General features: G+C 42.9%; 1 protein-coding gene across 2 annotated transcripts; it reads right to left on the reverse strand.

The window, feature by feature from the left end:
• Positions 1-439: 439 nt before the first annotated feature.
• Positions 440-10,990, reverse strand: Spink8 (serine peptidase inhibitor, Kazal type 8 (putative)). 2 transcript variants are annotated; one of them, XM_028785407.1, is made up of 5 exons: positions 10,785-10,990; positions 8,657-8,712; positions 6,779-6,900; positions 2,371-2,413; positions 440-696 (listed from the first exon to the last, which is right to left on the reverse strand). In XM_028785407.1, the coding sequence occupies exons 1-5, from the start codon at positions 10,849-10,851 to the stop codon at positions 664-666; spliced, it is 321 nt and encodes a 106-aa protein (XP_028641240.1). In that variant the 5' UTR covers positions 10,852-10,990; the 3' UTR covers positions 440-663. The 2 variants fall into 2 exon arrangements, with proteins under 2 accessions (XP_028641240.1, XP_028641242.1); XM_028785409.1 differs by having other exon boundaries at positions 440-693; positions 2,367-2,413; positions 10,785-10,859.
• Positions 10,991-12,269: the final 1,279 nt, after the last annotated feature.

Consider the following 12,269-nt stretch of genomic DNA (forward strand, 5'->3'; position numbering starts at 1 on the left):
CTTTATGGTGTAGTTGTTATGAGACATGCTGAGAGCTATACTGCTCACAGGACACATATCAAACTCAATTATAACCAAAGCCCTCAGCTTATAGACATTGCTACTACTGAGATATTTATTCCCACATTGTACATTACATTGTTTTTTTGGTCACAATTTATATGAAAATATAGAGGAATGAGAGCATTGAGTATCTGATATATTGGAAAGGTTCTTGCCAGGCACTGGTGGTGCACACCTTTAATCCCAGCACTCAGGAGTTAGGGGCAGTTAGATTTCTGAGTTCAAGTCAAACCTGGTCTACACAGTGAGTTCTAGGACAGACAGGGCCACACAGAAGCCCTGTCTCAAACAAACAAACAAACAAACAAACTCACTCTACCCACTCCCCCCAAAAGGAAAAGGTTTTTATTAACTGAGAAAATGTTTACCAGCCAAGTTTATGCTGAGAATCATTTATTGAAGAAACTAATGAATGAATTTGATGGAAGTATCTTCTACTACCAAGTTGTTCTTCTCAAGGAGCTGTTCTCTTTCAACACTCCCTACGGATTCATACACACTAGTGCACTCTACCACTGAACTCCAGACCCTGGCTCCCAAATTGGGAATCTTTGAAGAGTCAGTCATGCTCCACATGGCTCTCTGAGAACTCAGTAACTTTTATTGGTGTTCAAACTTATCCGAGGAGTGCTCCTGTAAGAGAAATGATTGCTTAGAGGAATTGAAGTCAGATGAAGAGAAAAGCCAATGCATTGGTAACCACACATACCCACAATCCAGCAGGAGTGTGCTGAACACCGAACTGGGGCTGACTAGAGACATTCTGATCTCATTGCAGGATGAAAAGAAAGCAGAGTAGATATGGGCAGAGAGGAAAAGCAAAGGACGTGGCTGCCTATGTGATTCTGAGGACTCTACTCCAGCAGAACAGATGGGGAGTAGAAGCATTACATTAGAGGCGTGTGGTACCCTGGGATAGAGCAGGGGCTGCATGAGGAACAGAATGGGAAACTGGTGTCCATATTCAAAGTTGAGCCCTATGGATTTCCAGCTCAGTGTTTGAAGTAAGTCAGTCTCTCCAGACTTTTGCTTCTTTGAATATGAGATGTAGCTGAGAGCTATGACGTTGAAGATCCTGTGAGGGATTTGGGAGAGGAGATAACAGTAAAGGGGGTGATAGTAGGCAGGAAACAGGGTTGGGGATAAGCGATAAGGACCAGCCCTCCTCCTGTTGTATGATACAGATAGAGAGCCTGTGCAAGGCTGTGGGGAGGAATGATGACCCATTCAGTTTCTTTTGCTTCACACCATGATAAACACTGCCATAGACATGTATGTCACTTTGCAAAGCTGAGAACATTTCTTTGTACCTTTCAAGGTTTGGAAATACTGGTCCATAAGATACATATGTACTCAAATTTGTTACATTGTCTAAAACCTGATTGTTCTCCACAGTGACTTTAAGTCCTCCCTGCTCCCAGCCATTGTGAGACTTCTGTCCTCTTATCTCCACCAGCACTGATAGCATCCCAGCCTTTCCCAGCATAGCTGGGAAATTGGAATGTCATTATTGTTCCAGTTTGCATTTGTCCAGTTATTCAAGAGCGTTTGAGCAGGCTTTGCATGTTAATTAGCTCGTGATCAAACCCAAGAGCACATCCTGTCCCTGAGTTTTGTTTTAGAAACGAGGTTTTACAGTAGAGACAAGGCTAACCTCAAAATTAAAATCCTTCTGCTGTAGCCTCTCAGGTGCTAGCGTGTCAGATCTGACTTTTTTCTTTCTTCTGTAAAACTAGTCTTTGCCTATTTTTCTGTCAGTTTTTCTGAATATTAAGGGACAAGTGCATGGCTTTAGTCCCAGCACTCTGGAGGCAGAGGTCAGTGGTTCTCTGTGAGTTCAAGGTCAACCTGGTCTACATAGAGAGTAGGACATGGACAGCCAGGGCTACCTAGTGAGACTCTGTCTCAAAAAACAAACAAACAAACACACACACACACACACACACACACACACACACACACACACACACACCCCAAGGGGATAGGGGTGTTTAAAGGAAGGAAGAAGAGATACATATCCTTGTTTTCTGCCTGAGATATGGGAAGTTGGGGTGGAAACATTTCCTTCCAGGTTCTGCCAGCTGTCTACTAACTCACCCGCAGTGTTCTTTATGTACCAGAGATCTGGCATCAGCTGGAGTAATCATGGGAATAAAATATTTTCTAACACAGTTTTAGAGAAAAACTAACATAGTCTTAATGTTTAACTCAAAATTTAGGAGAATGGATTGTCACCCTGTTGAGTTATAAAATTTTTATTTCTTGCTTTACTCTTAAAAATGAAAAAGGAAAAAAGACTTTACTTACACATGGCCCATCATGCACTTTAATTACAGTTCTGTCTTTATATCTGGAAAAAATTATATTATGAAATCATTGTTTGTTTTTATTATTTATTTATTTATTTATTTATTTATTTATTTATTGAGACAAGGTTACTGTGTATAACAGGCTGGGCCGTCCTGAAACTCAGTCTGTAGACCAGGCTGTCCTGGAACTCAGAGATAGCCTACCTCTGCCACCTGAGTGCTGGGACCAAAGGTATACACTACCACTTGAAATGATTATTTTTGTTTTGTGATATGCCATAAACCATGACAACCAATTCTTTCTTGGTGGGTCCAGGACAAAGTTAAGAAAGAAATATTTTGCCGGGTGGTGGTGGTGCACGCCTTTAATCTCAGCACTTGGGAGGCAGAGGCAGGCGGATCTCTGAGTTCGAGAATTTGAGGCTAGCCTGGTCTACAGAGTGAGTCCCAGGACAGCCAGGGCTACACAGAGAAACCCTGTCTCGAAAAAACCAAAAAAAAAAAAAAGAAAAAAAAAAAAGAAAAATATTTTGTTGATAACTCTGAAAAAAAAATATATATGATGCATTTATTTTATGTGTATGTGTGGTTTGCCTGCGTGTATGTCTGTGTACCCATGGAGGTTAGAAGGGGGTAAGTTTGGGCAGCTTACAATAGCCTGTGATTCTACCTAGCTCCAGGGGATCCAGTGACCTCTTCTGGCTTCCATAGGCTCCTATATTTACATGTGCTTTGTTATTTACATGTGCTATGTGTGTACACATACACACACACTTAAAAAAATACAACAGTTCTTTTTGTTGTTGTTTTTGAAGACAGGGTTTCTCTGTGTAGCCCTGGCTGTCCTGCTTCTGCCTCCCAAGTGCTGGGATTAAAGGTATGTACCACCACGGCGCATATATATATATATATATATATATATATATATATATATATATTAATGAGACCCTGTTTTAACTAAAACAGACAAACTGGAATCCATGTGAAGAAACAGAGAGCCAGTACTGGGCAGCTCTTATGAAGCTAGAAAAGACAATGAATTGTATTTGTACATCTTTTTCTCCAGATTTAAAAGACAACAACAATATTTATGCCTGTGTTAACTGGTATACAAAGGATAAAGGCATAGTTTGTATGGCAGTGACAGCTCAAAAAAAAAGGAGGGAATATTTAGCATGTTCATTTGTTTTTGTTTGTTTGTTTGTTTGTTTTTCAAGACAGGGTTTCTCTGTATAGCCCTGGCTGTCCTGGAACTCATTCTGTAGACCAGGCTGGTCTCGAACTCAGAAATCCACCTGCCTCTGCCTCCCAAGTGCTGGGATTAAAGGCTTGTGCCACCACTGCCCAGCTTTTGTTTGTTTGTTTGTTTGTTTTGTTAACAGCTTCATTTGTAATTGCTGTGAATCCAGATTAGATTGCTTTAATGTAGGGGTTGGTCTTGTGTGCTGTGTATTCAGATGCTGACTTCTGTACCCCAAGGTCAGGTTGCAGTCTGGACATGGGCATTGTATTGACAAGTGTGCTGTAAAGAATGTTCCCCAATAATCCCTGATTCGGTAATAAAAAGCTAGAGCCTGTGATTGGGCAGGGGAGAGAGGAAGGGGGAACTTCAGATCAAGTGAGGGCATCTCAGATAGGAAGAAGAAGGATAGACTGTGAGGATGGACCATGAGCACATGACCAAAAGAAGCTTGTTCTGGAGACACACATGAAACAGAGTAAGACTCAGTTGGCAAGTGTGATGGTTTGTATGTGCTTGGCCCAGGAAGTGGCACTCTTTGGAGGTGTGACTTTGTTGGAGTAGGTGTGTCACTGTGGGCATGGGCTTTAATACCCTCAACCTAGCTGCCTGGAAGCCAGCCTTTAGATGAAGATGTAGAACTCTCAGCTTTCCCTGCACCATGCCTGCCTGGATGCTGCCATGTTCCTGACTTGATGATAACGGACTGAACCTCTGAACCTGTAAGCCAGCCCCAATTAAATGTTGTCCTTAGAAGAGTTGCCTTGGTCATGGTGTCTGTTCACAGCAGTAAAACCCTAAGATAGCAAGTAATGGTGCATTTATCTGGTTGGGTTAGAATAGCTCAGAACCTGCCTGGCATTGAGCCAGCAGCTTGTTAATAAAATCTTATATCTTTTACTTTTGAGCTAAAAGGGAAGGACAGAGTTGGGAAGACCCCCCCCCCCACTTCCCCAGTAAAATTACTGCTATACTGTAAAGTTTGTGACCCCAGAGCAACTTCTAAGAGAATATTTAATTTCCTTAGTTAATTTATTTTCATTTTTCTAGACAGGGTTTCTTTGTGTAACCCTGGGTTGTCCTAGAACTCAGTGTGTAGATCAGGCTGGCCTCAAATTCAGAACTCTGCCTGCCTCTGCCTCCCGAATGCTGGGATTAAATGTGTGCATCATCACCACCAGGTGAATATACTTTATTATAATTATTTTTGGTTTTGTTGGTTTGTTTTAGATGGATGTACTGTGCAGCTTTGGCAGGCCTAGACCTTGCTATGTATACCAGACTGGCCTCCAGCTCACAGCCATCTGCCTGTGTCTGTCTCCTGAGTGCCAGGAACACACATGTACACCGTAATTATTTTTGAGTTGTTGGAGATATTGAACACAGGGCCTCACATATAACAAGAAAGAATTCTATCACTGAGCTATATCTACAGCTCAAGAAAACAGTTTTATGTTTATTTAGTATGTCTATATATGTATGTGTGTGATGTATGTGTGTGCTGTTTACTCATCTGCGTACAGGTACCTGCTTCACTGTGTACATGTGGATAGCCTGCTGTATCTTCTTTTACTTTATTTTCTTGAGATAGGGTCTTTCACTGATCCCAGAGCTAACCCTGACAAGCCACAATGGTCCTCCTGCCTCTGCCCCTCAGCACTGAGGTTACAGCCAAGCAGCCATGGCTGCCTTCCTCCGGTGGCTATTGGGAATTTGAACTCTGTTCTTCATACTGGTGTCACAAACATGGTCCCACTGAGCCATTTCTCCAATCCCTAATTTTTTAAATATAGTAAAAGTGAGTTTGTATATAACAGTGTATTAACAGTCTATTGTGCTATGGGTATCTACTGCAGTTATCTATGCCAGTCATTGAGGCTGATATAAAAATTTCACCTCACAGCTGAGCATGGTAGTATACGCCTTTAAACCCAGCGCTCAGGAGGCAGAGGCAGGTGAATCTCTATGAGTTCAAATCCAGCCTAGTCTACAAAGTGAGTCCAAGAGAGCCAAGGCTGGTTACATTGAGAAATCTTGTCTTGAAAAACAAAACAGCCAGGCAGTGGTGGCGCACGCCTTTAATCCCAGCACTTGGGAGGCAGAGGCAGGTGGATTTCTGAGTTTGAGGCCAGCCTGGTCTACAGAGTGAGTTCCAGGACAGCCAGGGCTAAACAGAGAAACCCTGTCTCGAAAAATACCAAAAAAAAAAAAAAAAAGAAAAGAAAAACAAAACAAAATCACCTCACAACTTTTTATGGGTTCTAGTGTAAGTTTTAGTATTTGTACAACCAAGTACACCAAACAAAGTTCATTCTTACTTGGCCAAACATCTCTTGTATGGACCAAGAAGATTATTCTTTTTCTTAAAAAAGATGAAGACAAGGAGGGAAGGATGTTTGACCTAGCCATATGTGATGTGCAGACTTCTGTGCCTTGAATCAAAGAGTTGGACATTTTGCAGTTTTTTTCAAAAGCTAAATGTCACAGGCCACAAACTAAACCACTGACAGGATGAACATTATAAAAAAGCTATGTGGGGGAATAATGGTTTATTGGAATCAATAAACCATTAGTTGGGCAAACCTATCACTCAGTTTTCTATTCCTCCCCGTCCTCTCCCTCCTCTCCCTCCTCTCCATTCCTCCATTTATGTCCATCCTCCCCTCCTCTTTAAAGACATGTTTTAATTTCATATTTTATGTGTGTGCATGAGCATGTGTTTGTGTATGTGTGTGGCATGGTGTATGTGTGGAGGTAAGAGGACAACTTTTGGAATTTAGGGCTGTCCTTACCATGTGAGTCCCTAGGATCAAACACCAAGTCATCAGACTTGGTACCAAGTGCCTTTACCTGCCAAGCCATCTCACTAGCTCATCTCTGCTTCATTAGGCTGTTCTGTAACCTGGTGAACCCACTTGGCTATGGTCACATGATCTGAATGCTGTGCCTACTTGCTACGGAGTTCCCTCATTTGGCCACTGTCCATGCGAGGCACTGCACTCTGACCTCTGGCTTTCTGTTTCTGCATTATTGGACCAGGATCCCATTCAACTTTGGGGAGCAAGAGGAGAGAGGGAAGAAATGGAAAAGCAAGTAATGGAGGGGTGTGTGAAGTGAAGCTCTAATGGGAGTGGCTGAGGCAAGGAATAATAAAATGAAGACTCACAGAATTCTGGAGCAGAGATGGCACTCACCCTCGTAGGTTTCTTGGTTACTGCCACATATAGGCTCACTGACCTTGAAGTAGGGAAGTATCCAGCACATCTGTATATTCTTCATGCACAAGGCCTGAAGTGAGACACAGAACACTGCTTCCTTCATCTGCCTCCAGGCCCTTTGACCATTGTTAGTGGTAGCAGGAATGGGGGATGGAGTAGGGAACACTAGACCAGGAGTTCAGAAGACAGGCTTCAGCTCCACCACATTTACCCTGGTCCTTACCATTGTTACCTATATAACTGTAGTAAGTGTTCTGTGCATTTCCTAGCCTCCCTCCTCTTCCTTATTAGAAAGAAAGTCTCTGTTCTACAAATCACAAAGTGTCATTGTTATAGTATAGAAAGTAAGAGCTGGGAAATGTCTTCCCAAACAGGCATTTCTGGAGCTGGAGAGATGGCTCAGCACCTGTTGCTCTTCCAGAGGAATGGAGTTCAGTTCCCAGCTCCTGTACCAGATGGCTCACAATTGCCTGTAACTCCAGCTCCAGGGGATGTTCTGGTTTCCATGGGGACCTGTATACATGTGGTGTACACTCAGACAAACCCACATACATTAATAAGACAGGAAACGAATTTCTAAAAAAAAAAAATGGAGGAAGTTTCTTCTTTTAATTTTCTTTTCGTTGTTTGCTTTTCTTTTTTTTTTTTTTTTTTTTTTTGGTTTTTCGAGACAGGGTTTCTCTGTATAGCCCGGGCTGTCCTGGAACTCACTCTGTAGACCAGGCTGGCCTCGAACTCAGAAATCCGCCTGCCTCTGCCTCCCGAGTGCTGGGATTAAAGGCGTGCGCCACCACCGCCCGGCCGTTGTTTGCTTTTCTACTTTTGTTCTCTGTGTAGCCCTGGCTGTTCTGTACCTCTGTAGACCATGCTGACCTCAAACTCAGAGATCCGCCTGCCTCTCTGCCTCTCTACTTTGATATTTCTACTTTTTTTGTTACTTGAATGATTTATTTATTTATTTATTTATTTAATTTATTTATTTGAGTCAGAGTCTCTCTATGTAGCCCCAGCTGTCCTGGAACTTACTATGTAGACTAGGCTGGTCTTAGACTCACATACAACTTTCTACCTGTGTCTCCCCAGTACTAGAACTACCATGAGGCATCATTATCTGGCAAAAATTGGAATTTATTATAAGCATTGGTAAGTGACTTACAATCTGTACTGTCTTAAATAGCAGTACACTCAAACTTACCACATCACAGTTAAGAGGAAGGGTTGACAGAATGCATCTTGGGGTTTGGGTGTGAGATGATGTATAAATATCCTGGTTATCACTGTGGAAATAGTGTTCACACCAACTTGGGACCAACATGAATTTGAGCCACAACCTCCTCATGCATTTAATGGTGGATCTCACAGGTAGGTTGCAGACTGGAGTAATGTGTGGAAGAGCTCCAAGGGGCAACCAAATCTCCCCACCCCCCTAATATTTATTTTATGTATGTGAGTACACTCTTGTGTTTTTCAGACACACCAGAAGAGGGCATCAGATCCCATTACAGATAGTTGTGAGCCACCATGTAGTTGCTGGGAATTGAACTCAAAACCTCTGGAAGAGCAATTGGTGCTCTTAACTGCTGAGCCATCTCTCCAGCTCCCACTTGGACTCTCTTATGATTATGATGTTCCCAAGCAAGCCACTCCTGCTCCCTACCTCCTAGCAGGACCAGGGAGGGAGACTAGTGCGCTAGTGCGCTCTCTCTCTCTCTCTCTCTCTCTCTCTCTCTCTCTCTCTCTCTGTTTTCTCCCCTCCCTTCCCCCTCTCCCCCCCCCCCCGTCCCCCCCCCCCTTCCTGTTGTTGGAGCCTAGGAAGTGGAGCTCACCTTTGTGTTCTGTAAAAGTTCCTCGGTCATGTGAAAGCCCAAAGGAAGGAAGAAGTCTGGAAGACAGAAGCATACACGGAAGAGTTACTGCCCTGCCTATGACCTCAGGGAAAAGGGTAGGTGAAGGGGCCTGCTCATTCAGGAGCATCCCATCCCATCATTATAGCCCAGGGTTTCCTTCTTAGTACAAGCTGATCTCTACAGGAACAGTCAGTCAGGAGAGAACAGGAGATCTGCTCCATCCACTTCATGGGGAAATAGCTTAGGAAACTCATAGGTCAACTTTTTGTCATTTTTAAAATTCTTTTTTTAAAATTGGTATATATCATTTTATGTGTCATAAGACATTTTTACATAAGTATGAACTATTTTTTGAAGCTGCAGAGGTGGCTCAGCAGTTAACAGCACTTATGGCTCTTGAGGAAGACCCATGTTCAGTTCCCAGCACCCACACAATGGCTCACAACCACCCATAACTCCAGGGCATTTTTCTTGCATTTGAAGGCAGTGAAGAAACAGTGCCAGTTCACAAACATGGTCCACATATGTGCACGCTAGCAAAACATGTGTGTACATAAGCCTTAAAGGAAAGTTCTTTGACAATATTCCTCCCTGTACCCTCCACATCTTCTTCCTTTTCTCTCCCCTGACAACAAGTCCTGTTTATTCTGGTAGACAGCAGGCCCTACCACCCTTCTTTCTTTAGGGTCTGTGTAGTCTAGGCTGGCTTTGAGATTTCTATATAAGTCCAGGATGACGTTGAACTTCTGAGCCTGCTGCCTCTACCTCCTGCTGTCTCCTACTAATGTGCTAGCATTACAGATGTGTGTCCCTGTGTCCAGACATATCTCACTACGGATGGAGCCCAGGGCTTTGTGCAGGCTAGGCAAGTACTCTCCTGAGCCACCCTCAACCATCCCTATCACATGTATTTGTATTAGTTGGTTAATAAAATATATATTAGGTTATAAATTATCTGTAAAAATACTGAGACATCTTAAAGGATGTTGAGTTTCACTAGTCTACATGTAAGGAATTATAGAAGAATCATACATAATTACAGTTGAGTCCTATAACTTCAAATCACTGATCAACAGGGTCTCTCTTCATAGCTCTGGTCGTCCTGGAACTCATTCTGTAGGGCAGGCTGGTCTCAAGCTTAAACTCACAGATCTGCCTCTACCTCCCAAGTATTGGCATTAAAGGTATGGACCACCATGCCAGACATCTATGAGTCATTTATGAAAATATTTATTAATTCTTGGCATAGGTCATGCTATCACTGTATCTTCCTCCACTGGTGTGTCCTATTGTGACTCTAGGGACATTCCTGCCATACAAGCTACCTAGTCTAGTTTGGAGCACACAGTGTGTATTTCTTGGATATGTAATCAGCAGGTGCTGGGCCCTGGGAAAACCAGCATGGTATTAAAGATCTTGTGAGCAATATGGATGATGTCTTACCGTAATTTAAGCTGTTACTAAGCAAACATTCTCTCATGCTTGAGAAAAATAAATCCTATTGATAACCAATGTTTCATTTCAGACAACATATCCGGCAGATGCTGAGGAAAAAAAAAGTCTAAAAGGGAAAGAATGTGTGGGCCCCCAGAGCCTCCACAGTTAACAGTGGATGCTGCATTACTACTTCAACACTGTCAATCATTATCGAGAAGAATAGGGTCTCCTTCTCCAGGGCCTAGTGATGTTCTCTTGGGGCTTGAGATATGTACAGATATGGACTGTGGACATGAGTGCTGCCCTGGCGAGTGTCCTCTTGATAAACTAGTATTTGGAAAACCAGTGGCCCTGGATTTGAAAGGCTGGGATCCAACTCCCAGTTTTGATGCCAGTGACACTGTAGGAATCTTTGCTTTCTCTGGATTTCTGTTTCATTTGTAAACTGAGGAATTAAGGATCAAATAAATCTAAAAGGTGACTGGGAATACAGCTAAATGGTACAATGCTTAGCCAGTATGCACAAGGTACTCCATCTCCAGCACCATGAATGAATGAATGAATGAATGAATGAATGAATGAATGAATCTAATGGCATTTACACTTCTAATATCCCCATAGATTAGATATGTTGCAGAAAATGTGGATAGAGCAAGAAGTTGTAACTCACCCACTGCAAAGGAAGTGCACACTGAGCTGGCTAGAACAAGGATGGCAGCTGAGAAGGTCACTTTCATGGTGATAGATCTGTGGAAGGAAGCAGTTATTTGTCCTCCGGCTTTATTTGCGTTCAGCTGTGGAAGACACTCCTGACTGAAGGAGCCTCAGCTCAGTGTTAAAAACAACTTCAGTGAACGTTATCAGCTTCTCTATCTCCCCTGGCCTGATAGTGTAAAGAAAAGTAGCCTTTCCTGTCCTCCCCATCCCTCCGTTCTCCAGGGGAGAAATTCCTTCTGTGATAACCATCTGCAGAATCAGTGTTCCTGCAACAGACATCAGTCCCACGCACGTTGTTCTCTTCAGTAATTTTTCTAACCACTACATAAGAGCAAACACAGTAATACCAGCATTTGGGAGGCAGAGGCAGGTGGATTTCTGAGTTCAAGGCCAGCCTGCTCTACAGAGTGAGTTCCAGGCAACCAGGGCTACACAGAGAAACCCTATCTAGAAAAACAAAAACAAACAAACAAACAAAACAAAAAAGAGCAAACCACAGAAGCTAAGAAGCAAGGTTAGTAAATGTAGACATTTTCCAAGAACTCTGGATTGGCAGGTGGTGCTGTCTGTGTGTGCTCAGTTTTGCAGCCTGAATGGTACTGCCATCATGGCCTCAGTTGTGCTAATGTCTCAGGGCCTACTAAGTCTGGGGTCCTCTTACTGTGGTTTGAATAGGAATGACCCCCTAGGCTCATATATTTGAATGCTCAGTCATCAGTGAGCAGCATTACTTGAGAAAGATGAAGGGGTGTGGCCTTGTTGGAGGAAGAGAATGGGTTTTTGGGTTTCAAAAGCTACTTCTCCAGGACCGTGTCTTCCTGCACACTGCCATGCTTCCCATCATGATGAAAATCAACTGATCTGAAAGCAAGCCCAGTTAAATGTTTTCTAAGAGTTGTATTGGTCATCCTGTCTGTTCACAGCCACAGAGCAGCGAGCAGGCCAGTATTCTTTGGAATACTTTCACAGGACAGCAAAACTAGGATTCAGTAGCTAACTCCAGTATATGGCTACTGAACATCACTTTAGCCTGATTTTGCCTTTTTTCCTGATCATCACCCCTTTTTATGTGCCCCAAATCACACCTAAGCTACTACTGCATCTTTTGTTCATTTGTTTGCTTTGAGACAGGGTCTCACTCTAGCCTAGGCAAACCTGGAATTCACTTTGTAGTTCAGACTGGCAGTCCTGCTTTAGTGTGGGATTACAGGCATGCATCCAATCTCCAGATCTTTTTCCTATGTCTCCCCAGCAATTAATCTCATCAAATTCTTTAAGGTCAGCTCTGTGTGTGAGCACAGGTCTATGTTTTATGCTCTCTGGGGTTTAGACACGCTCTCTATAGTGATCTGTAAAAGCAACAACACACCAAACAGCTTTTTTGTTTTTCCATTCTCCATGGTGCTTTAAAAGGATGTGTGCAGAATAGGTTCCTAGA

The sequence above is a fragment of the Grammomys surdaster genome, unplaced genomic scaffold (assembly GCF_004785775.1).
Source record: "Grammomys surdaster isolate TR1022 unplaced genomic scaffold, NIH_TR_1.0 125216, whole genome shotgun sequence".
Taxonomy (NCBI): domain Eukaryota; kingdom Metazoa; phylum Chordata; class Mammalia; order Rodentia; family Muridae; genus Grammomys; species Grammomys surdaster.

Bases quoted from the DNA above. Each gene is read 5' to 3' on its own strand.
- Spink8 (XM_028785407.1), bottom strand. From the start codon at position 10,851: ATGAAAGTGACCTTCTCAGCTGCCATCCTTGTTCTAGCCAGCTCAGTG. The intron at 6,901-8,656 runs GTGAGCTCCACT...GTCTCACTTCAG, and splicing joins AACTTTTACAGAACACAAAG to GCCTTGTGCATGAAGAATAT. The intron at 697-2,370 runs GTAAGTAAAGTC...TTTCTCTTACAG, and splicing joins AAGTGCATGATGGGCCATGT to GAGCACTCCTCGGATAAGTT.